Raw genomic sequence first — 26,149 nt, forward strand, 5'->3', positions numbered from 1 at the left:
GGAGTCATCTGAGTGTGGCTAATTTGATGCATATTGACGGGGATCTGCATTTGTGCTATCGCCCCTGCGGGGGTCGCCTATAGAAGTTTATACAAAATAAGGGTGCTTTTATAGTTATGTTATACAGTTAATTTAAGGTTCACTATGGTTATATTCCGCGATCACTGTGCAGATGTCCTATGTACAGAATATGCTCCCTCAGTGAGTGAAATTATGAGGTTGGTATTAACGTTCAAATTCCCAGCATACATAATGGTCACTCACGTGGGGAAGGGCATCCAGGCATTATTCAAGGTAGTTCAAGTTGCTCAGGTTTTTCATGTTTTTAAATCCAGTTTCCATACCTACCTTTGGGATAGGTTTAACGAACCATATGAGAGCTTTGGGAGTTGCCGTGGGGAGTCCTTCTCCTTTTGAGATGGGTGCCCTCACAATGCAACCTTCTTACTCTGGTATTCGCTGAAGGGTTCTTCTTTTTTTTTCTTTTTTTTTTTGTGGATCAGGTACGATCCCATATTAGTCTTGGGGATCTGGACGGCGGGTCCAGTAAGTCAGTTCAGGTACAGGTTCACATTCCCACCTCAAGTGAGGCTGGATCTCCCTTGTTCCCTCCGGAATAGTACTGGGTTTTCTATTTTTTTGGATCGCCCTTTACCCTATATAGGTAGTTCAGCGGGTCTTGGATTACCTCCGGTTTTTCTCCTAGGTCTCTTATTAGGGATCTTCTTCTCTCTATTTCTTTCCTTCTCTCCCCCCCCCCCTTTTTTTTTTTTTTTGTATGTCTGTTTGTGTTTGTGTTACCCCTTCCTCCCCCTCACCCTCTCCGTCTATTTCTTGGAACACAGATATATATTCATACACTAAACGCTCATGGCTTCCATAATGCAGTCTGCAGCTCCTCTATCGCTCAAGATTCTATCGGTGAATGTTAAAGGCCTTAACATTCCTGAGAAACGTTCAAGCTTTCTCGCAGAAGCACGTAGACAAAAGGCTCAGGTAGTCTTCTTTCAGGAGACGCATTTCAAAACAAATAGTATACAGCGTCTTACCGACAAAAGATATTCTGAGGTCTTTCATGCGACTTGTGCTGAGTCTAAGATGAAGGGGGTAGCGATCTTACTAGCAAAGTCCATGGCATTCCGTCTCTCTGACCAGATGGTTGACCCGGGGGGCAGATTCATTTTTATTAAAGGGATGTGGAAAGACAAACTGCTGACGTTTGCTAACATATATTGCCCTAACTCCAGACAGATATCCTTTTTGAAGGATATCCTTGCGAAGCTTACTGCTTTCAAATCGGGTCTCTTGATCCTCGGGGGGGATTTCAACATGGCTCTTGACCCGACCCTTGACACATCCACAGGAGCCTCGTCCCTCCCCTTCTCAGCTCTGAGGCAAGCGAAACGAGGTCTGGCCTCTTTAGCTCTACATGATACATGGCGCACCCTGAATCCCAAAGGTAGGGACTACACGTTTTTCTCGTCCCCGCACCAGCGATATTCGAGATTGGATTATCTCTTTCTTTCCCAAAAAGACCTTTCGTATTTGCAGGATGCGACGATTGAGAACCTGGTTTTATCGGACCATCATCCGGTTACTCTATCCTTACGATTCCCTCAAAGAGAACCTTTCACGAAGGTTTGGAGACTAGATGCCTCCTTGCTTACAGATGCGGCGAATGTGGCGTCTTTGAAACAGTCAATTGGAGAATACTTCCTCCATAACGACACGCCTGATGTGTCGCCCATGACTCAATGGGAAGCACACAAATGTGTGGTGAGGGGACATCTGCTCTCCATGGCAGCGAGAAGGAAAAGGGAACATATGGCCCTCATTCAGGAGCTTACAGATAAAATTACAAGGCTTGAAACGCAACACAAAGGCTCCCGAGCTATAGAGGTGGCGGATGAGCTAGCGGAAACAAGAACACTCTTACGAGAAGAACTGTTTAAAAAGGCACGCAAACGCATAATGCTATCGCAGAAACTTTTTTACGAACACGGCAACAAGCCAGGTAAGCTGCTGGCAAGGTTTACGCAAAAATGTGTTCTGACTTCCACTGTTCATCATCTGAAAGATAAACAGGGTAAGATCCATACTAAAACAGAAGATATTGCTCGTCAATTTCAAGAATATTATAACACGTTATATAACATTGGGGAGAAGGAGAAAGGAGTGGGGTCATTGGCTGCTAGGGAGTTCCTGATAAAAGACTTTCTAAGCACATACTGTCCCAGAGCACTGTCTGCAGAGGATCGACAAATATTAGAGTCACCGTTATCATCTGAAGAATGGGTAGAAGCCCTAAAAGCCACCAAACCAGGCAAGAGTCCAGGCCCGGATGGCCTAACGGCGCAATATTACAAGTGCTTCTCTGATCTCCTAGTACCGGGCTTCCTTAAAGCTTTTAATTCCTTGACGACTTCCTCTTCCAACTCTACCTCTTTGTTAGAGGCGTATATCGCAGTTATACCTAAAGAGGGTAAAGACCCCTCCGACGTGGCGAACTACAGGCCGATATCACTCCTAAACGTCGACGTGAAAATCTTTTCAAAAATCTTGGCGACTCGACTAGCCTTTAATGTCCCGGCGTGGGTAGGTCTAGACCAGGTGGGCTTTGTCCCTGGCAGAGAGGCCAGGGACAACACCATAAAGGCCATTAATTTACATCATTGGCTTACCTCCACAGACAATGAGGGATTCTTTTTATCACTGGATGCGGAGAAGGCCTTTGACCGGGTGGCCTGGGACTACATGCACTCGGTTCTAGAGGCCCTGGGTCTTGGGACCAAATTGAGGGCCCTTATTGGAGCTCTCTACGCAAATCCCCGAGCTAGGGTTCGGGTCAATGGTCACCTGTCAGAGGCCTTCTCCATCCATAATGGCACCAGGCAAGGGTGCCCCCTCTCTCCTATACTATACATCCTCACGCTGGAACCCCTACTCCGCTGCATTCGGGCGCACCCTGACATTACAGGGATTAAATTACCCCAAAAAGAATATAAGCTAGCGGCCTTTGCCGATGACATCTTGCTTTTTCTTTCCTCCCCTCTAATATCCTTACCTAACTTACTACAAGTGTTTGAACAATTTCGTTTCATTTCATACTTGAAAATTAACTACTCAAAGTCGTTTGCTCTCAATGTCTCGCTCTCTTCATCATTAGTTCTCCGCTGTCAAGAAAATTTCCCTTTTCGCTGGAAATCTGACGATATGACTTACTTGGGTATCCGGCTCCCGGGAAAACTTTCGGAACTCTACGAAAAGAACTTTGCGCCCGAACTGAGGGCCATACAACAAGATTTGACCCAATGGGACTCTCCAGTAATCTCCTGGTTCGGACGAGCCGCCATTTTGAAAATGACGGTTCTCCCCAGTATGCTGTATAAACTCCAGACGATTCCGATCGCGCTCCCGCCATTTTTCTTCACCACATATAAAAGGATATGTAGGAAGTTCCTTTGGGGGTCCAAAGCGCCCAGAATTAGCTGGACGAAACTCGTCTTGCCCAAAATAGAAGGAGGCATCAGTCTCCCGGACCTGCAGAAATATTACTGGGCCACACACTTAACGCGTGTGGTAGATTGGCGGATACACACGCGATGTAAAGACTGGGTAAGGTTGGAAAACCAGATAACAGAAGCGCACCTAGGAAAATTGCCTTGGATATCTAAGAGACACTGGACACCTGATGTCCTGTCTCATCCACTTGTAGGGGCAACCTTATTGGCATATACGAAGACATGTCATAAATTCGAAATATCGCAGACAGATTGTAGACTAACCCCTATTAGGGGTAATCCGGACTTTATCCCGGGACGAGAAGATAGCTTCTTGGCGGCTGAATGGCCACATACGGATATGCTGGCCAAGCATTTTTTCTCAGGGGATAGGTTTTTATCCTTGAAAGACCTTGAGAAGATGTCTCTTACAAAGAAGTTTCCCTTCTATGCATATCTCCAACTGAGACACTATCTAGATACTCCAAAGTTCAGGGGTAGCCTCACAAAACCGCCCACAGTGCTGGAATCACTATGCTCCAGTAAGTTGCCTCAGAGACATGTGATCTCGATGCTCTATGCATCCATGTTTAAGGAACCCTTTCTGGGTATGCAGGCAGAACAGGCCTCCTGGGAAACCCGGCTGGGCAGACCAGTTGAAAGGAAAGACTGGGAAAGGATCAATTGGCTTATCTTTAAAGGCTCACTAAATGTGGGCATTCAGGAAAATGGATACAAGCTTAGGACACGATGGTATAGGACGCCAGATATCGTACATAAATTTTCTCCCTCGATAACGGATAGATGCTGGAGATGTGGACGGGCTCTAGGCACTTTCCTCCACATTTGGTGGGAATGCTCCCTGATTCAATCATTCTGGCAAAAGGTACATGATGTGACGACAGCAGTTTCTTCGCTCCCCCTGGAGTTCTCACCAGCACAATATCTTCTTCATTTATCAAAGATTAACAAAAAACGGTATCGCGACTCGATAGCGATACATATGATCAATGCCGCTAGACTATGTGTTCCTGTACATTGGAGAGCCACAATGCCACCCACTATCAAAGAATGGATGGCACGCATTGACCATATTGCAGCGATAGAGGAATTGATAGGCATTGCACATGACAAGATTTCCAAATATACTCCTGTCTGGAATGCGTGGTTCGAATTTCGGAACACCACGGAGTACCAAATCCTTATACGGAATACGGACTGATTGAGAACCTGTGATACTGCCACTTTGTGGCCCTGTTGAAGTGAAGTAGACGGTGAGGGTAATGGAACCCCCCACCAACCCCCTTTTACAAATATATATTTTCAAGAAAACAACACCCCCCCCACCCCCCCCCCCTTTTTTTTTTTTTTTTTTTCTCTTTCCTTCTCTCCCTCTTTCCATTTCCTTTTCTTTCTCTCTCTTTTCCTCCTCCTCTTTTCACCTATTGAAGCTAGATGTGGGGAGTGGACGGGGTCTCCACTGGTAGGCCCCCTCCCCCTTCCCACTTGAATTAAGAGGAACGAAATGACAAATAGGAGATGTAGACCAATAGACAGGGTTGTCAGGTTAACTGGGGTCTCTGGGAGTCCACGGAAGCCCTTTTTATTGGGAACGATTAGATATGTTACCCCTGAGCCACTTTACTGTACATCTTCTTCAGGTACGGGGTATGGTAGAGATGTCTTATAAAGATTTTGTGATTGTTCTCTGATACATGCCTTGCATACCTAAAATGTACCTTTAATCCTCCTGTAAACGTTTTGTTACATATCCTCTTGTAAAAATCGGGCTTTTCTATGCGTTGCCCTCTGAGGCTATGTTTGTACCATTGTATTTGCCTTTCTTTTTCAATAAAATCTTCATGGATTAAAAAAAAAAAGAAAACAATATACAGGGATACAGGGAAAAAAATTCTACACTCACACACTTAGGCCCCGTACACACGGTCGGTTTGGTCCGATGAGAATGAACCGAAGTTCATTTTCATCGGACCAAACCGACTGTGTGTATAGGCTAATGATCTGGTTTCCTTCGGTCCAAAATTTCTAAACATGCTTCAAAACCGAACCGATGGACCGCTGCCCCATCGGACCAAACCGATGGTTAGTACAGAAAAGCATTGGTTCAAAACCCGTGCATGCTCAGAATCAAGTCGACGCATGCTTGGAAGCATTGAACTTCGTTTTATTCAGCACGTCGTGTGTTTGACGTCACCGCGTTCTGACCCGATTGGATTTTGGACTGATGGTGTGTACACATATCAGGCCGTACGGCCACTTCAGAGGTGAACCGATGAAAACGGTCCGACGGGCCAGTCTCATCGGTTTGGTCCGACCGTGTGTACGCGGCCTAACACAGGTTGAACTGGATGGACTGTGGTCTTTATTTAACCTAACCAACTATGTAACTATGAATGCTAGGGAATGTTGCATTAGCTCGGCAAAAGGAAACAAATAGAAACTGACATTACGCACATACTGCAAATATTCTTGGTATTGTTCCTTATGTTTGGGCGAATGATGAGATGTTCGTAAATCAATTTTTTTATAAGAGATATCAAAACACTGTGCGGTGCTTAGAGTGCATTAGTGTTTTGGATAACAGGCTGAAGTTGAGGACTGCATATAGTTACTTTCTTAGGCTTACTATAATATGTGAAATAGAAACAAAACATCAACAGGACATGTCTCCCTGCAGGGATGTAGTCCCAAGGGAGGGGGCGAGCACGCTGACTAATCCCCAGCCAGAACGTCTCGAATGATGGAGGCACGTTTACTGAGGAGGAACAGGAATTGAAAAATTCAGACAGAAAAAAACATTTAGAAGGGAAATCGAAGGAAAAGGTAAGTGAACCAACAATGCACTAGCTTAAAGGAACCTATTTAGAAAATAAAAAACAAACCTTTACAACCCCTTTAACTGTAGTTCACTTTTAATACTTACTTATGACATAACCCATACTACATGGCAAAAATGAGCTCTCTCACAATGAAGAACTTACATGTTTAACTGAGAAATCTCTAGTTGTCCACTCAGGCAAGATAGTTTCTGATGTAACAGTAACTGTAATATCACCATAAGTACAGGGTGTGTAATCCAGTGGCCAGTAACGTTCACATTTTACCTGCAAAACGTGTAAAAAAGGTTTAAAATGTACCTCTGTACAAATCTGTGCATTTTACCAGTTTTCTCTTACTCATTTTTACATTACATTTTACACATTTTTTTCTTCCACACTTTTCTAAACAAAATTTTGGCAATGAATTTAATGATAAATACATGTGATAATTAAAAGGCTGAATACAGTAAATGATTCCTTGTCCTTTTGTGGGAGAAAACATGTCATGGATATGCAATAAAGTCTGGCATCTTACCTGTCTCCATATGTTCATTAGAGGCCTGACTCTGTTCTGGCTGCCTTTTTATCATCTCCCATCCTGTATGGTCCCACCCCAGGCTATCCCAGGAAGTCTATATTAACTGTTGCACTGCAGGTCTGCAGTGCTGTACAACTTTGTTTGTAGCTTGAGTTCCTGTCTGCCGTGTGCTAAGTATACCTTTCTGTGTACCGATTTTGGTTCGTCTCTGACTACTCCTGTTTGCTTGTTTCCCTAACTTTTGGCCTGTCCCTTGGTTACCCTTGTCTGCCTGTTGCCCGACCTCGGCTTACCCATCACTATCGCTTGTGTCCTGTGAGCTGCTTCCCCTCTCTCCCTACGGAGCGTGACCTAGGGGGCTACAGGGGCCGCGACCAGGATCCAGCTGCAGCGAAGGCCATCCTCACCACCATAGGCTCTGGTGAACACCAAGCTGGGACTTAGACTCCCCGCCCTGGGGAATCTTGGGCTCACGCTTCCTCTCTGTTCGCGGCAGTCGGCTATAGGGTTCACTACCCTGTGGTGCATCCCTGACCCTAACGGGGTGCACTTGTCACCTGGCCACAGGTGACCTGACAAAACACATATTTATTAAACTGAGTAGGTGATGTGCTTTTTCCACCATGCATCAGACCCACTTAAACTCAAAGTGGTTGTAAACTTTTACATCTACCCAGTAAACTGACTGCCTGGTGGGTCACTGATGCGATCATCCAATGGCTCAGTGCTCAGTGGGGCTGGCTATCATGTCAGTGTCTCTGTGAGTGTCACATAATGCTCCCGAGTCCCGGCTCCTGCCTCCTGCACCCGGCGGCGGCACCAGCCAATAGCTGCCCATCATCGCTGCCAGCCTGCCACGACACTTCCCTCCTCGGCTCCTCCTAAATTTACAGCCCCACCCCGTCCCATTGGTGTGACGTCACGTCACTCACGGCCGGAGGCGGGAGGGGATTATGGAAGGAGCTGTAGAGAGAGCTGCTGCAACCAAGAGGAACCGAGCCAGCGCCGCCGAGGAGGAACCATCCATTGCCAACAACTTCATGAGACTCAGACAGCAGAACAGTCAATGAATTTACAGGTCACGGTCACTGATGAATGAATTTACAGGTCACGGTCACTGATGAATGAATTTACAGGTCACAGTGACTGATGAATTCATTTACAGGTCACGGTCACTGATGGATTAATTTACTGGTCACAGTCACTGATGAATGAATTTACTGGTCACGGTCACTGATGAATGAATTTTCTGCCACTGATGTATTAATCTACTGCCACTACTGGTCATGGTTACTGATGAATGAATGAATGTACTGCCACTGCTGGTCATGGTCACTGATACATGAATTAATGTACTGCCACTGCTGGTCATGGTTACTGATGAATGAATGATAGTACTGCCACTGCTGGTCATGGTCACTGATAAATGAATGAATGTACTGCCACTGCTGGTCATGGTTACTGATGAATGAATGTACTGCCACTGCTGGTTATGGTTACTGATGAATGAATGTACTGCCACTACTGGTCATGGTCACTGATAAATTAATTAATGTACTGCCACTGCTGGACATGGTTACTGATGAATCAATGTACTGCCACTGCTGGTCATGGTTACTGATGAATGAATTAATGTACTGCCACTGATGATCATGGTTACTGATGAATTAATGTGGAATTTTCTTTTTTTGTGCAATTCCGTATAGTTTATATACTGTTTTTGTGTGTGTTTGCAAAAAATAAAGCGGGCCGGTCTGGATGAAGTCCAGGGCCAAATTGTTGTCCCAGTCTAGCCCTGCTGCACACACACACGAGCAAAGCTGAGGCTGTCAAGCTTTCAATTAATTGGAGGTCCCTCCTCTGTCACCATTTTTCTATTGGTGTCAGGAGGAAAACTTGTCAAAAGTGACTCATGCTAATAGTAGCGGAGCGAAGTAGCAGAAATAAATTACACTTGGCGCTCTTAATTGAGACAAGTGCACACTATGGAGTGATATGCTTTGTTCATATTTCATGTCTGAGGTTTACAACCACTTTAAAACTGCACTGTTATTTCATATCTTTAACCACTTAGCCACCGCAAGCCGTAAAATAACAGCTGCAAGGTGGTTCCTTAACTCTGGGAGGACGTTATATAACGTCCTCCCAGAATCGCGCTCCCGCGCGCCCCCTGGGGCGTGCACACGGGAGTGTCCATGACCGTCGGGTCCAGAGGACCCGGCGCATCACGGATCGCGGTAAATTGCCGCTGATATCGTCCGTTTACCACGTGATCGCTCCGTCCAATGACGGAGCGATCACATGTAAACAAACCGTCGTCATTTGATGACGCCGGTTCCTCCCTCCTCTCTCTGTACCGATCGGTACAGTGTGAGAGGGGGGAGCGGGTGTCAGCAGCGCTGTGGCTGGATCTGTGACTGATGCAGTCACAGATCCATCCATCCCTGCTCAGCCATCCCTGCAACCCCCGCCCCAATACTCTGCAATACTCTTCCTTCCCTGCCAGTACTCTGCAATACCCCTGCGTGATACTCTGCAATACCCCCTGCGCAATACTCTGCAATACCCCCTGCAATACTCTTCCTTCCCTGCCAGTACTCTGCAATACCCCTGTGCAATACTCTGCGATACCCCCTGCTCAATACTCTGCAATACCCCCTGCAATACTCTTCCTTCCCTGCCAGTACTCTGCAATACCCCTGTGCAATACTCTGCAATACCCCCTGCGCAATACTCTGCAATACCCCCTGCGCAATACTCAGCAATACCCCCTGCGCCAATACTCTGCAATACCCCCTGCGCAATACTCTGCAGTACCCCCTGCGCCAATACTCTGCAGTACCCCCTGCGCCAATACTCTGCAGTACCCCCTGTGCAATACTCTGCAGTACCCCCGCACAGTACTCTGCAATACCCCCGCACCAATACTCTGCAATACCCCCGCACCAATACTCTGCAATACCCCACACAATACTCTGCAATACCCCCGCACAATACTCTGCAATACCCCCGCACCAATACTCTGCAATACCCTCGCACCAATACTCTGCAATACCCCTGCACCAATACTCTGCAATACCCATGCACAATACTCTGCAATACCCACGCACCAATACTCTGCAATACCCATGCACCAATACTCTGCAATACCCGGAAAATACTCTGGGAAAAATGCGTTTTAACCACTTCCCGCCTGCCGGCCGTCATATTACGTCCTTGACTTTGTGCAGGGATATCTGAATGATGCCTGCAGCTACAGGCACCATTCAGATATCATCTTTTTCAGCCGGTGATTCCCTACATCATAAGAATGATCATGGTGGCTGTTCCACCTCTTGATCGTTCTTACGGGAGGCGAATAGAGATGTACAGAACTGTTCGCCGGCGAATAATTCGCTGCGATTTTTGCGCGTTCGCCGATGCGCGCGAACATATGCACTGTTCGATCCGCCTCCTATTAATTATCATTGAGCAAACTTTGACCCTCTATCTCACAGTCAGCAGACACATTCCAGCCAATCAGCAGCATACCCTCCCTCCCTGACCCTCCCACCTCTCGGGCAGCATCCATTTTAGATTCATTCGGAACCTGCATTCTTAGTGAGAGGAGAGATAGTGTTGCTGCTGCTGAATTGATAGGGAAAGCATAGCTAGACTAGTGTTTTCAGTGTCCACTCCAGTCCTGAAAGACTCATCTGATCTCTGCTGTAAGGACAGCACCCCAAAAAGCCCCTTTTAGGGCTAGTAACCCCAAAAAGCCTTTTTTAGGGCTAGTATATCAGTCAGCTTTTTTTTTTCTCTGTAATCTAATTGCAGTTGCCTGCTAGGAAGGCAGCGTGTGTGTGTCAGGATCACAGCGTATACTGTGCCCAGTGCCACCCACCACGCATCTATCTTGGTGGCACAGTCGATAACATTTAAAAAAAAATATATTACTGCAATATAATTGTAGTCAGTTGCCTGGCTGCCAGCGTGTGTCAGGGTACAGCGTACACTGTGCCCAGTGCCACCCACCACTCATCTATCTTGGTGGCACAGTACATAACATTTAAAAAAAAATTATTACTGCAATATAATTGTAGTCAGTTGCCTGGCTGCCAGCGTGTGTCAGGGTGCAGCGTACACTGTGCCCAGTGCCACCCACCACTCATCTATCTTGGTGGCACAGTCGATAACATTTAAAAACAAAAAGTATTACTGCAATATAATAGTAGTCAGTTGCCTGGCTGGCAGCGTGTGTCAGGGTACAGCGTACACTGTGCCCAGTGCCACCCACCACTCATCTATCTTGGTGGCACAGTCGATAACATTTAAAAACAAAAAGTATTACTGCAATATAATAGTAGTCAGTTGCCTGGCTGGCAGCGTGTGTCAGGGTACAGCGTACACTGTGCCCAGTGCCACCCACCACTCATCTATCTTGGTGGCACAGTACATAACATTTAACAATATATATATATATATATATATATATATTACTGCAATATAATTGTAGTCAGTTGCCTGGCTGCCAGCGTGTGTCAGGGGTACAGCGTACACTGTGCCCAGTGCCACCCACCACTCATCTATCTTGGTGGCACAGTACATAACATTTAAAAAACCCCAAAAAATAACTGCAATAGAATAGTAGTCAGTTGCCAGCGTGTGTCAGGCTCATAGTGTAAACTGTGCCCACTTGCCCAGTGCCACCACTCATATATCTGGTGGCATAGTATATTAAATTTAAAAAGAAAAAACACAATTTTGACTGCAATAGAATAGCAGTTAGTTGTCTGCAGGCGTGTGTCAGGCCTACAGCGTCTACTCTGCCAACTTCTGCCAGTGCACAGTGCCACTCATATCTGGTGTCACAGTAGCTTGCACGCATAGTACAACTAAACAAAAAAAAATGACTGGCAGAGGCAGGCCACCCCGCAGGGGCTGTCATGGTTGTGGTGCTGTGATTCCCTTTGGCCCTACAATAATGCCCAGTGTTCAGAGGCCACGTACCCTGAACTCCAAAAGTTCTGAGGACATAGTTGACTGGCTAACACAGGACACCCAATCTTCTACAGCTTCCGCTCATAACCTTGACACACCATCCTCCTCCGGCTCAGCTTCGGGGCACCTCTCAAGTTACCACTCGCCCGCATGCCGCCACCACCAACACTAGCATCACAGCTGCTTCACTTGATCTGTCAGAGGAGTTATTTACACATCAGGTGGAAGAAATGAGTGATGCGCAACCATTATTGCCAGAGGTTGTAGATAAAAGGGATATGACTCAGTCAGGCAGCATTACACACATGGACGTATGGTGTGATGATGATGTACCCGCTGCTGCTTCCTTTGCTGAGTTGTCAGATACAAGTGAAGTGGTTGATGATGACGATGTGTCTGGGGATGTCACGTGGGTGCCTGCTCGAAGAGAAGAAGAAGAGGGGGAAAGTTCAGATGGGGAGACAGAGAGGAGGAGGAGACGAGTTGGAAGCAGGGGGAGGTCGTCGCAAGAAGCTAGTGGCACAGTCAGACAGCATGTATCGGCACCCGGGGTCAGCCAGACAGCACGCCAATCAACGCATACTGTTGCCACCACCAGAATGCAGGCATTGCAAAGCTCAGCAGTGTGGCATTTTTTTTGTGTGTCTGCCTCTGATAACAGTGATGCCATTTGCAACCTGTGCCAAAAGAAACTGAGTCGTGGGAAATCCAACACCCACCTAGGTACAACTGATTTGCGAAGGCACATGATCTCCCCACACAAATGCCTATGGGATCAACACATGATGAAGAGTACAAGCAGCACACAAGCTCAAAGCCACCATCCTCCTCCTGGTGCAGCATCTTCAGTCATGTCAACCACTGCTGTCCTCCTTGCCCCCTCTCAACCAACCGCCACTCCGTATCTCACCTTGAGCAGTTCCTGCTCATCTCCCCACAGTCAGGTGTCTGTCAAGGACATGTTTGAGCATAAGAAGCCAATGTCACAGAGTCACCCCCTTGCCCGGCGTCTGACAGCTGGCTTGTCGGAACTCTTAGCCCACCAGCTTTTACCATACAAGCTGGTGGAGTCTGAGGCCTTCAAAAAATTTGTAGCTATTGGGACACCACAGTGGAAGGTATCCGGCCGAAATTTATTTTCACAAAAGGCAATCCCCAACCTGTACTCTATTGTGCAAAAGGAAGTCATGGCATCCCTGGCACACAGTGTAAGGGCAAGGGTCCATCTGACCACTGATACCTGGTCTGCAAAGCACGGTTAGGGCAGGTATATCACCTACACTGCGCATTGGGTAAACCTGCTGACGGCTGACAAGCATGTAATGCGTGGCTATGCAGAGGAGTTGGTGACACCGCCACGACTTGCAGGCAGGTCTGCTGCCACCTCCTCTACTCTTCCTACTCCATCCTCTTCGATAACCTCCTCGGCTGAATCCTCTTCTGCTGCTGCGTCTTGCTCCACATCAGCTGCACCCCCCCAGCTCCCCAGGGGCTATTCCACATCCCGGATACGACAGTGTCACGCCGTCTTGGGGTTGACTTGCCTGAAAGCAGAGAGTCACACCGGACCAGCACTCCTGTCCACCCTGAACACACAGGTGGATCAGTGGCTGACTCCGCACCAACTGGAGATCGGCAAAGTGGTGTGTGACAACGGAAGCAATTTGTTGGCAGCATTGAATTTGGGCAAGTTGACACATATCCCGTGCATGGCACGTGATGAATCTGATTGTACAACGCTTTGTGCATAAGTACCCAGACTTACAGGACGTCCTCAAGCAGGCCAGGAAGGTGTGTGGCCATTTCAGGCGTTCCTACACGGCCATGGCGCACTTTTCAGATATCCAGCGGCGAAACAACATGCCAGTGAGGCGACTGTTTTGCGACAGCCCGACACGTTGGAATTCAACACTCCTAATGTTCGACCGCCTGCTCCAACAAGAAAAAGCCGTCAACAAGTATTTGTATGACCGGGGTGCTAGGACATCCTCTGCGCAGCTGGGAATTTTATACCCACACACCAATACTCTGCAATACCCGGAAAATACTCTGGGAAAAAAATGCGTTTTAACCACTTCCCGCCTGCCGGCCGTCATATTACGTCCTTGACTTTGTGCAGGGATATCTGAATGATGCCTGCAGCTACAGGCATCATTCAGATATCATCTTTTTCAGCCGGCGATTCCCTACACCATAAGAATGATCATAGCGGCTGTTCCACTTCTTGATCGCTCTTACGGGAGGCGAATAGAGATGTACAGAACTGTTCGCCGGCGAATAATTTGCGGCGATTTTTGCGCGTTCGCCGATGCGCGCGAACATATGCGCTGTTCGATCCGCCTCCTATTAGTTATCATTGAGCAAACTTTGACCCTCTATCTCACAGTCAGCAGACACATTCCAGCCAATCGGCAGCATACCCTCCCTCCCTGACCCTCCCACCTCTCGGGCAGCATCCATTTTAGATTCATTCGGAACCTGCATTCTTAGTGAGAGGAGGGATAGTGTTGCTGCTGCTGAATTGATAGGGAAAGCATATCTAGACTAGTGTTTTCAGTGTCCGCTCCAGTCCTGAAAGACTCATCTGATCTCTGCTGTAAGGACAGCACCCCAAAAAGCCCTTTTTAGGGCTAGTAACCCCAAAAAGCCCTTTTTAGGGCTAGTATATCAGTCAGCATTTTTTTCCTCTGTAATCTAATTGCAGTTGCCTGCTAGGAAGGCAGCATGTGTGTGTCAGGATCACAGCGTACACTGTGCCCAGTGCCACCCACCACTCATCTATCTTGGTGGCACAATAGATAACATTTAAAAAAAAAAATATTACTGCAATATAATTGTAGTCAGTTGCCTGGATGCCAGCATGTGTCAGGGTACAGCGTACACTGTGCCCAGTGCCACCCACTACTCATCTATCTTGGTGGCATAGTACATAACATTAAATAAAATTATTACTGCAATATAATTGTAGTCAGTTGCCTGGCTGCCAGCGTGTGTCAGGGTACAGCGTACACTGTGCCCAGTGCCACCCACCACTCATCTATCTTGGTGGCACAGTAGATAACATTTAAAAAAAAAAATGACTGCAATATAATAGTAGTCAGTTGCCTGGCTGGCAGCGTGTGACAGGGTACACTGTGCCCAGTGCCACCCACCACTCATCTATCTTGGTGGCACAGTACATAACATTTAAAAATATATATATATATATTCCTGCAATATAATTGTAGTCAGTTGCCTGGCTGCCAGCGTGTGTCAGGGGTACAGCGTACACTGTGCCCAGTGCCACCCACCACTCATCTATCTTGGTGGCACAGTAGATAACATTTAAAAAAAAAAAAAATGTACTGCAATAGAATAGTAGTCAGTTGCCAGCGTGTGTCAGGCTCATAGTGTAAACTGTGCTCACTTGCCCAGTGCCACCACTCATATATCTGGTGGCATAGTATATTAAATTTAAAAAGAAAAAACACAATTTTGACTGCAATAGAATAGCAGTTAGTTGTCTGCATGCGTGTGTCAGGCCTACAGCGTCTACTCTGCCAACTTCTGCCAGTGCACAGTGCCACTCATATCTGGTGTCACAGTAGCTTGCACGCATAGTACAACTAAACAAATAAAAAAAAAATGACTGGCAGAGGCAGGCCACCCCGCAAGGGCCGTCGTGGTCGTGGTGCTGTGATTCCCTTTGGCCCTACAATAAGAGAAGAAGAAGAGGGGGAAAGTTCAGATGGGGAGACAGAGAGGAGGAGGAGACGAGTTGGAAGCAGGGGGAGGTCATCGCAAGGAGCTAGTGGCACAGTCAGACAGCATGTATCGGCATCCAGGGTCAGCCAGACAACACACCAATCAACGCATGCTGTTGCCACCACCAGAATGCCGGCATTGACAGTGTCACGCCGTCTTGGGGTTGACTTGCCTGAAAGCAGAGAGTCACACCGGACCAGCACTCCTGTCCGCCCTGAACACACAGGTGGATCAGTGGCTGACTCCGCACCAACTGGAGATCGGCAAAGTGGTGTGTGACAACGGAAGCAATTTGTTGGCAGCATTGAATTTGGGCAAGTTGACACATGGCACATGTGATGAATCTGATTGTACAACGCTTTGTGCATAAGTACCCAGACTTACAGGACATCCTCAAGCAGGCCAGGAAGGTGTGTGGCCATTTCACGGCCATGGCGCACTTTTCAGATATCCAGCGGCGAAACAACATGCCAGTGAGGCTACTGATTTGTGACAGCCCGACACGTTGGAATTAAACACTCCTAATGTTCGACCGCCTGCTCCAACAAGAAAAGCCGTAAACGAGTATTTGTATGACCGGGGTGCTAGGACAGTCTCTGCGCAACTGGGAATTTTTTTGCCACGTTACTGGATGCTCATGCGCAATGCCTGTAGGCTCATGCGTCCTTTTGAGGAGGTGACAAACCTAGTCAGTCGCACTGAAGGCAGCATCAGCGACATCATCCCATTTGTTTTCTTCCTGGAACGTGCCCTGCGAAGAGTGCTGGATCAGGCTGTAGATGAGCGTGAAGAGGAAGAGTTGTGGTCACCATCACCACCACCAGAAACAGCCTTATCAGCATCACTTGCTGGACCTACAGGAACGCTGGAAGAGGAGTGTGAGGAAGAGGAATCAGAGGAGGAATGTGGCTTTGAGGAGGAGAAAGAACAACCACAGCAGGCATCCCCCCAGGGTGCACGTTGTCACCTATCTGGTACCCGTGGTGTTGTACGTGGCTGGGAGGAAGAACAGACCTTCAGTGAGATCAGTGAAAACGAGGAACGGGACATGAGTAGCTCGGCATCCAACCTTGTGCAAATGGGGTCTTTCATGCTGTCGTGCCTGTTGAGGGACCTTCGTATAAAAAGGCTGAAGGAGAACGACCTGAACTGGGTGGCCACACTACTAGACCCCCGGTATAAGCAGAAAGTGCCTGAAATGTTACCAAATTACCGGAAGTCGGAAAGGATGCAGCAGTTCCAAAATAAATTAAAAAGTATGCTTTACACAGCGTATAAGGGTGATGTCACAGCACAACGGAAATCTAACAGTGGAAGAGGTGAAACTAATCCTCCTCCTACCATGACCACGCCGGCAAGGACAGGACGCTTTACAGACGTGTTGTTGATGGAGGACATGCGGAGCTTTTTCATCCCTACGCGTCGCCACAACCCTTCGGGGTCCACCCTCAGAGAACGACTCGACCGACAGGTAGCAGACTACCTTGCCTTAACTCAGTGTTTCTCAATTCCAGTCCTCAGGCCCCCCCCAACAGGTCAGGTTTTCAGGATTTCCCTCAGAGGAAAAGGCTGTGGTGATTACTAAGGCAGTGAAACTGATCAAATCAACTGTGCAAAATAATGGAAATCCTGAAAACCTGACCTGTTGGGGGGGCCTGAGGACTGGAATTGAGAAACACTGCCTTAACTGCAGATATCGACACTCTGAGGAGCGATGAACCCCTTGACTACTGGGTGTGCAGGCTTGACCTGTGGCCTGAGCTATCCCAATTTGCGATAGAACTTCTGGCCTGCCCCGCTTCAAGTGTCCTTTCAGAAAGGACCTTCAGTGCAGCAGGAGGTATTGTCACTGAGAAGAGAAGTCGCCTAGGTCAAAAAAGTCTAGATTACCTCACCTTTATTAAGATGAATGAGGCATGGATCCCGAAGGGACTGACAGTGGGCGATACATTTGATTAAAGGCCTGATGAGATGAGCTTCCTTGGGCTACAAATGGTCCACACGCTGCTGTATTTTATCTCTGCATGCCGGATGACTTGCGTGACTTATCCGCCACCAACTAGGGTTCAAGCCTCAATGTTTTAGTGCACTTTCTGCCTGGAAAACATCAATTTTTCTGGCCGCTGTAACAATACCTACTTTTTCAGGCATGTGTACATGCCTAATTTTTCTGGCCTCTGGTGCTGCACTGTGGCTGCAAAAACAAAACCAAAAAAAAGGCACATACATGTGTCAATTCCCCTTCGTGATCGTTACCTTGTTGTGGTGAAGGGGCTTGCGTATCACAATGAAGCGACCATCTCTATGAGTGTGTTGGCAATGGCAATGTTGGCACACCCCAGATGATAAGGTCGTTGCTTCATTGTGATCAGACCAAAAGCGATCGGCTGGAAAATTTTGCATAGAAAAAAAAATTATTTTCTTTCTGATCATCTAAGGTGATCATTAAAGCCTACTAGGCCAACAATGGACCCAAACTGCAGAATCATTGTTTTCTGGGTCACTTAACTGTCACTGAACTACCTCAGCACGACCATAGGCTTTGAAAAACCCCCATCGCCTGCAATCTCCAAAACGTTCATTGACGTCAGTGAGGACAAGGAACGGGACATGGCTAGCTTGGTATCCAACCTTGTGTAAATGGGGAGTTTGCGGTTGTGCAAATAGACTGTTTGCAGGTGTTTGCGGTGCGTTAAACGGGGAGTTTGATCTGTCAGAGTTTGGTCTGTCACTGTGAACCCTAACCCTATTACAGACAGGGTTGGGGTTACAGATAGGGTTAGGGTTACAGCTAGGGTTAGGGTTAGGGTTACAGATAGGGTTAGGGTTACAGATAGGGTTAGGGTTACAGATTGTAACCCTAACCCTACCCTAACCCTATCTGTTACCCTAACCTAACCCTAACGTTATCTGTTATCCTAACCCTAACCCTGTCTGTTACCCTAACCCTATCTGTAACCCTAACCCTTACACTACCTGATCGATATAACATCATACTTGATGTTTTAAAGAACGTTATTCCAAACAATTTATGAATGTTAGGTGATTTATGCCCTTTATGGATTAAAAACGGACTCTGCGACAACTACATAATTTTCCATGGGAGTTTTGCCATGGATCCCCCTCCGGCATGCCACAGTCCAGGTGTTAGTCCCCTTGAAACAACTTTTCCATCATTATTGTGGCCGGAAAGAGTCCCTGTGCGTTTTAAAATTTGCCTGCCCATTGAAGTCTATGGCGGTTCGCCCGGTTTGCGCATTCGCGAACATATGCGCAAGTTCGCAATCGCTGTTCGCGAACGCGAAATTTTAGGTTTGCGACATCACTAGAGGCGAAAGGGACGTCCCCCCTCCCTTCGCCCTCTGGTGCTTCTTCCGACTCACCGCTACGATCGAAGCCAGGATCGTTTTTTTTTTCTTCCCAGCCTAGAGGTGAGATGTGGGGTCTTATTGACCCCATATCTCACTGTAAAGAGGACCTGTCATGCTATATTCCTATTACAAGGGATGTTTACATTCCTTGTAATAGGAATAAAAGTGATCAAAACATTTATTTTTGGGGAAAAACGTGTCAAACTAAAATAAATAAAGTAAAATGAACAATAAATTTTTTTTTTTTTTTTAAAGCGCCCCTGTTCCCGTTTGCTCGTATACAGAAGCGACCGCACATGTAAGTCCCGCCCACATATGAAAACGGTGTTCAAACCACACATGTGAGGTATCGCTGCGAACGTTAGAGCGAGAGCAATAATTTTGGCCCTAGACCTCTTCTCCAACTTAAAAGATGTAACCAGTAAAAATATTTAAAAGCGTCACCTATGGGGATTTTTAAGTAGCCAAGTTTGGCGCCATTCCACAAGCGTGTGCAATTTTGAAGGGTGACATGTTGGGTATCTAGTGACTCTGCGTAACTTCATCTTTCATATTATGCAAAAACATTGGGCTAACTTAAATTTTTTTATTTTTTTTAAAAGCACAAAACTGTTTTATTTTAAAAAAAAACGCATTCGAAAAATTGCTGTGCAAATACCATGCGCGATAAAAAGTTGCAACGACCGCCATTGTATTCTCTAGGGTCTTTGCTAAAAAATCATATATAGGGGTAGATTCAGGTAGATTGGCGCATCTTTATACCGGCGTAGCACATCTTATTTGCGATACGCCGACGTATATCAGAGAGGCAAGTACAGTATTCACAATGCACTTGCTCCTAACGTTGCGCCGGCGTAACTTAATTTCGTTGGCGTAAGCCGGCGTAAGTGTAAGTGGGTGTGACTTTATGCAAATGATGGTCGGAATGTGGAGTAGTGATATACGCCCGGCGTATCCTGAACGGAGCATGAGCAGTGAAGTGGACGTATGATCGCTCCCCTGTGCGCATGCTCACAACTACGCCGGCCCAACTTCCTGGGATACGCCGAGCCTATAAATACGCCCAGACATGCGCCCCGTCCAGCGCAAAAGTACATCCTGTTTCCCCCCCCCCCCCTATAGGGAAAGTACTTTTGCAAAGCAATGTCGTCTGGTGCAAATACCCAGAGGAAGAGGACGGATCGGAGGAAGAGGAACTTTTGCCCGGAGGAGAGGGCAATTATTGTTGCTTGGATTGTTGAAAATAACAAGTAGGGCCCTCAAAAAGGAGATCCTGATGGAGCTGAGCCTGCAGGTCAGTGCCGTGGGCAATGCCACCAGGAGCACCCTGGACATTCAAAAAAAAATCAATGATCTTAAAAGGAAGGTCCGGGAAAAGCTGGGTGCTATTGCACGTCATGCTAGGGGCACAGAAGGAGGACCACCCTGTACTGTGAGGTTGACCCCGGAGGACGAGTTAATCGCCCAATGCCTGCTGCGTGAGCAGGTGGAGGGCATGGAGGGGTACGACTCCGGATACCAGGCCTTGAGGACAGGTAAGTGTGTTTTATCTCCTATACGGTGTGTAGCATGTGTGGGGGTGGAAGGGAACATGTGACAAGTGTGTGGGTCCACAAACATGTGAATGTTTTGTGTCATCCACAGATGTGCAGGAGGGAGCTGGGCCATCCTCGGCTGCAGGGCGACCCACGCCATCCAGGGTTGAGAGTGCCCATACCTCTCCCCTGGAGGAAGTAGAGGAGGAGCACAGGGACCTGGAGGATGCTATTTTTATTCTGGATGAAAATACCAGCATCCCTGAACCCTCTCAACCCTCCTCCCCCATCCCTGAACCCTCACAACCCTCCTCCCCCATCATGGGACCCTCACAACCCTCCTCCCCCATCAGTGAACCCTTCCAACCCTCCTCCTCCATCAGGGGAAGCTCCACACAGGCCTCCCCCTATGCACGGCCACAAGCCTCTCCTGCCCCCAGGAAGGCCACCAAAAAAAACACGAGGGGTTCCTGAGGCCATCCAGGAAACCCTTGCGAGGGATCAGGCCCCTCAGACCCAGCATGTGGGTGCTGTTGCAAGGGACATTAAGCGGGTCGCAGACAGCCTGGCCTCCTCGACCCAGATCGCTGAGTCTTTGGGGGATATCAGCGCCAATTCTGCAGCAACGGCAACCTGTGTTGGGGAGCTGCAGGCACCCATGTGGCGTAGTGCCACATGGGTGCAATCAATGGCCCCCACGGTGCGTGGGAATCCTGCAATTCTGAAGAAATCCGCCATTGCCTTATGTCGCAGATGCTCCTGGGTGGGTTTGATGATGTGGTGGGACATGCTCTGAGGATTGCTCATGGTGGATTGTGACATCCCAGCCACGACTCCACTTGTACGCTGAAATGATCCACTTGCAAGGAAATGGAGTGTTGCCAGTACCTTAACCAGTGGCTGCACTGCTTGTGAGCGATGTGTCTTGCTGGTGATGTCATCATGCAGGGATGTGGCTAGTTCCTGGATGGCATCAGGGCTGAATCTGAAGATGCGATACACCTCCGATTCCCCCATGCCAAAGATGTTCATGCGCGTTCGGCATATCCTCTCCTGTGCCCTCCTCCATGCCCTCCTACGTGGCGGTGGACCCATTAGTAGTGCTAGGACCACGGCTGCCATGTGTTGTCCTGCAAGTGTGGTTGCTTAGCTCGTCCATAATGGTGCTGCTGAACTGCTCTCCAGCTGACTTGAGCAAGTCTGGTGCAAAGTTACCCCTGCTTTATGAGGGGTAACTCTAGGCCAGGCGTACAACTTACGCGCACAACGCGTAGCCTGCGCCGGTCGCGCGTATGTTCGTGAATCGGCGGATCTCCCTCATTTGCATACAAAATCAATAGGTGCGCCAGATACGTTCGGCGTAAATATGCGCCCGCGCTCCGCCAGCGGAGAAAAGTTACGTCGGTCGGGAGAAGCCTATTTTCAGGCGTATCTAGTTCTGTGGTTACGGCGCATAGATACGACGGCGCACATTTACACTTACGCGGCGTATCTCGAGATACGTCGGCGTAAGTCCTACCTGAATCTACCCCATAATGTTTTGGGGTTCTATGTAATTTTCTAGCAAATAAATGATGATTTTTACATGTAGGAGAGGAATGTCAGAACTGGTCTGGGTGTTCCAGAACGCCTGATGGCGCTCCCTGCATGTTGGGCCTCTGTACGTGGCCACGCTGCAGAATTTCACTTTTCATAATATATTGAAGCCTTTTCTAATGTCTTTTCTGCTCAAGCCATCCCAATGTGCTCATCTCTCACTTAGTGCATGGCAGCCTTCAGTCTGCCCCTCTCAGTTCAAAATTTCAGAAAATGCATTCTGAGCCCTGACTTCCTGTAGCATCCAAAAAATGTAATACCCCATCATGCACTGCCTTACTTCATCACAGAATAGGGCATGTTTTCCACTCTAGAACATATCGAGCTCAGGTCGTCCATGATGAGTTAGATCCTCTCCCTCTACTCCAATCCCTCAGCCGTAGTCAAGGTCAACGAGACAAGATCAGATTTTTTTTAACATTCACAATGGCACGCGGCAAGGTTGCCCCTTGTCTCCCCTGATCTTCATACTTTCTCTAGAGCCATTTCTGGGCACAGTACGGGCAGACCCTGGCATCGTTGGATATCGGAAAGCATCAGGATCGCATAAGGTGGCCGCATTTGCGGATGATCTAATCTTTTTTCCTAACAGTCCCAAAATTGCTTCAGTCCCTGCAGGAGTATGGAACACTCTCCTTTTTCCAAATCAACTTATCCAAGTCTTCTGTCCTGAACATTACGGCAGACAGTGCCACGACGCTATCCTTGCACTCCTCGTTTTCCCTCCGTTGGGTGATCGAATCTATACATTATCTGGGGGTCGACATTACTTCCGACCTCTCTGCCCTCTATTTGGCCAACTTTGCTCCGTTGCTTCCCTGCCTTAAAGCTGACCTACTCCACTGGTACTCACTCACACTAACCTGGTTTGGGCTTTGCAGTGCCCTCAAGATGACCATGCTACCTAAGGTGTTATATTTTCTGCAGGCACTTTCCGTTCACCTCCCCTTGGTGTTCTTTAAATGGGTGAACTCTGTTTAGAGACTTTGTATGGTCTCACTGGAGGCCCCACCTTAAAGCGAGGGTTCACCCTAAAAAAAAAAATCTAACATTACATTCAGCTCACTACCGATATTGACAGTATGCAGATCTTTTTTTTTTGCTGTACATACCTCGTATAGCTATTTTCTTAGCCGGCTTCCGGGTAGTGAATCCCGTGGGAGTGGGCGTTCCTTTGCAGCAGTTAGTGATTGACGTGATGACAAAAACTCCCCCACCCGTCGCATATGGAGCATCACGAGTTGCCGAAAGAAGCCGAACGTCGGTGCGCAGGCGCCGTATAGCGCCGACTCGACGTTCGGCTTCTTTCAGCAACTCGTGACGCTCCTTATGCAACGGGGGGTAGTTTTTGTCATCACGTCAATCACTAACTGCTGCATAGGAACGCCCACTCCCGCGGGATTCACTACCCGGAAGCCGGCTAAGAAAATAGCTATACGAGGTATGTACAGCAAAAAAAAAAAAAAAAAGATCTGCATACTGTCAATGTCGGTAGTGAGCTGAATGTATTGTTAGAATTTTTTTTTAGGGTGAACCCCCGCTTTAAGCTTCAACTTCTGTATCTTTTGAAACCAAGGGGAGGAGTGGGTCTCCCATATGTGTGGGCCTATTACAGAGCAGCACACCTTACCAGGGTGGTAGACTGGCACTGCCATGCTGATGCTAAACAATGGGTGGCCATGGAATTGGAGGACTCCAATGGCACAGCAAAGAGTTGGCCTTAGATCACTTTTCCCCCTGCCGAAAACACTTATAGCTAGATTCGCAGAGATTGGCCCAACTTTGCGGCGGCGTAGCTTAGCGTATTAAGGCTATGCCACCGTAAGTTAGCAAGGCAAGTACTTGATTCTCAAAGTACTTGCCTGCTAAGTTACGGTGGCGTAGCCTAAAGCGGGCGGGCGTAAGGGCGCCTAATTTAAATCTGTCTGAGGGGGCGTGTTTTATGGTAATGAGTCTTGACCCGACGTGATTGACGTTTTTTATTACAACTGCGCATGCGCCGGGCGCCTACATTTCCCAGTGTGCATTGCGGCTAAGTACGCCGCACAGGCCTATTGATTTCGACGTGGACGTAAACGATGTAAATCCCTATTCACGGACGACTTACGCAAACAACGTAAACATTTTGAATTTCGAAGCGGGAACGGCGGCCATACTTTAACATTACTATTCCATCTATTAGATGGAATAACTTTAGGCCTGATAATGCGTTACAGAAACGGTGTAAATGTACTGCGGCGGCCGGGCGTACGTTCGTGAATCGGCGTATCTACTGATTTGCATATTCTACGCTGACCGCAATGGAAGCGCCACCTAGCGGCCAGCCTCAATATTGCAACCTAAGATAGGATGGCGCAAGCCGTCGTATCTTACATATGTTTAAGCGTATCTCTGTTTGAGAATACACTTAAACATAAGTCGGCGTAGATTCTGAGTTAGGTCGGCGTATCTACTGATACGCCGGCCTAACTTTACCTGAATCTAGCTATTAGTGACCATCCCACCCTTGGCAGTACATTGCTGATAGCCAGGGATGCATTTCGTCACTCTTCAATATCACTGCTACCTTCCCCCACGGTGCCAGTAATGGGAAATTCAGAATTTGTACCAGGCCTCCAGAACCCCCATTTTCAACGTCTGGCCTCGAAGGGCCATCTCCATCTCTGTGATTTTCTGGGGCCAGCTTTCCTCTTCAGCCTGAGCAACGGCGGCTGATCCCCTTTGGACTTTCGGAGTGGTCTCCAGGTGCGCAATTTTCTTAGCCAGTGTTCTCACTCTCCGGGCATACTCCGCCAACTCACAGAATTGGAAGATATCTGCCACAGGAAGGAGCCGATTTGTCACTGTCTATCGTTGACCTACGCCTCTTTGATCCGAACGGCGACAGGGTTTGTACCCAGGTTCCTCTCTAAATGGGAATCAGACCTTGCAATTAATTTCTCTGACTCGCAGAAGGAGAAAATCCTCCATTTTGCTCAGAAGTCTTCCATGGCCACTAGAATACAGGAGACCGGTTACAAGATCTTGACCTGTTGGTATAGGGTTCCCACCACTTTGCACTGCTTCTTTTCTCTGGTCCCCAGTACATGTTGGAGGTGTGGCAATGCAGAGGGAAGGATGCTCCATATCTATTGGGACTGTCCCAAACTTAGGCCATTTTGACAGAGGGTGATTAACACTGTCAAACACCTGACTAATGCCGATCTAGAGGGGAACCCTGCGGCATGTCTGCTGCATCTCTGACTGTCCTATCAAGAAATATAAAGCTTCCCTCACAATTCAGTTATTGAATGCGGCTAATGCCGCGTACAGACGGTCGTTTTTGTGATGAAAAAAAACGACGTTTTAAATCATGAAATAAAACGACGTTTTTGAAACTTCATTTTCAAAAACGACGTTACCTACACACCATCATTTTTTCAAAATGCTCTAGCAAAGTGCAGTTACGTTCAGCACTCTTTTCCATTGAAACTAGCTTCAAAACTTGCTTCTGAGCATGCGCGGGTTTAAAAACGTTGTTTTAAACGTCGTTTTGCCCACACACTATCATTTTAATTGACACAAAAAACGACGTTTTGAAAAACAACACAAAAAATTCAAGCATGTTCGAATTTTTGGTCATTTTTCAGAAGACATAAAACAACGTTTTCCCCACACACGGTCATTTTAAATGACGTTTTTAAAAACAACGTTTTTTTCATCACAAAAAAACGACCGTCTGTACGCGGCATAAGGCATGCATCCCCTTATGCTTGAGATCTGAGAACCGCCATCAAAAATCTCTGTGGTTCTCCAACCTTGGCAACATTTTGTATACACTGATGCCTATCTTCAGGGGGTTTCGCAACCTGGCTGACCTCCTGGAATTAGGATCAGTGTTATAAATAGCCACTGCTTACCGTATAAATGTCACTAACAGTGAAGGGGTTAACACCAGTGGGCTATCAAGGGGTTAAGTGTTCCCTAGGGAGGCGTTTCTAACTGTGGGGGGAGTGGACTGACAGGGAGTATAGAGAGATTGCTGTTCCTGATTACTAGGAACAGA

The 26,149-nt window shown here is 47.5% G+C and overlaps 1 protein-coding gene across 1 annotated transcript in view; it reads right to left on the reverse strand.

Annotated features, from left to right (window-relative positions):
• LOC120916559 (receptor-type tyrosine-protein phosphatase H-like) overlaps positions 1-26,149 on the reverse strand; it is a 1,518,207-nt gene that overhangs the window by 233,336 nt on the left and 1,258,722 nt on the right. The window contains exon 18 of the mRNA XM_040327609.1: positions 6,503-6,625. Within this exon, the coding sequence (XP_040183543.1) occupies positions 6,503-6,625 (123 nt within the window). The remainder of the gene's footprint in view (positions 1-6,502; positions 6,626-26,149) is intronic.

Source organism: Rana temporaria, chromosome 10, assembly GCF_905171775.1.
Source record: "Rana temporaria chromosome 10, aRanTem1.1, whole genome shotgun sequence".
NCBI lineage: Eukaryota > Metazoa > Chordata > Amphibia > Anura > Ranidae > Rana > Rana temporaria.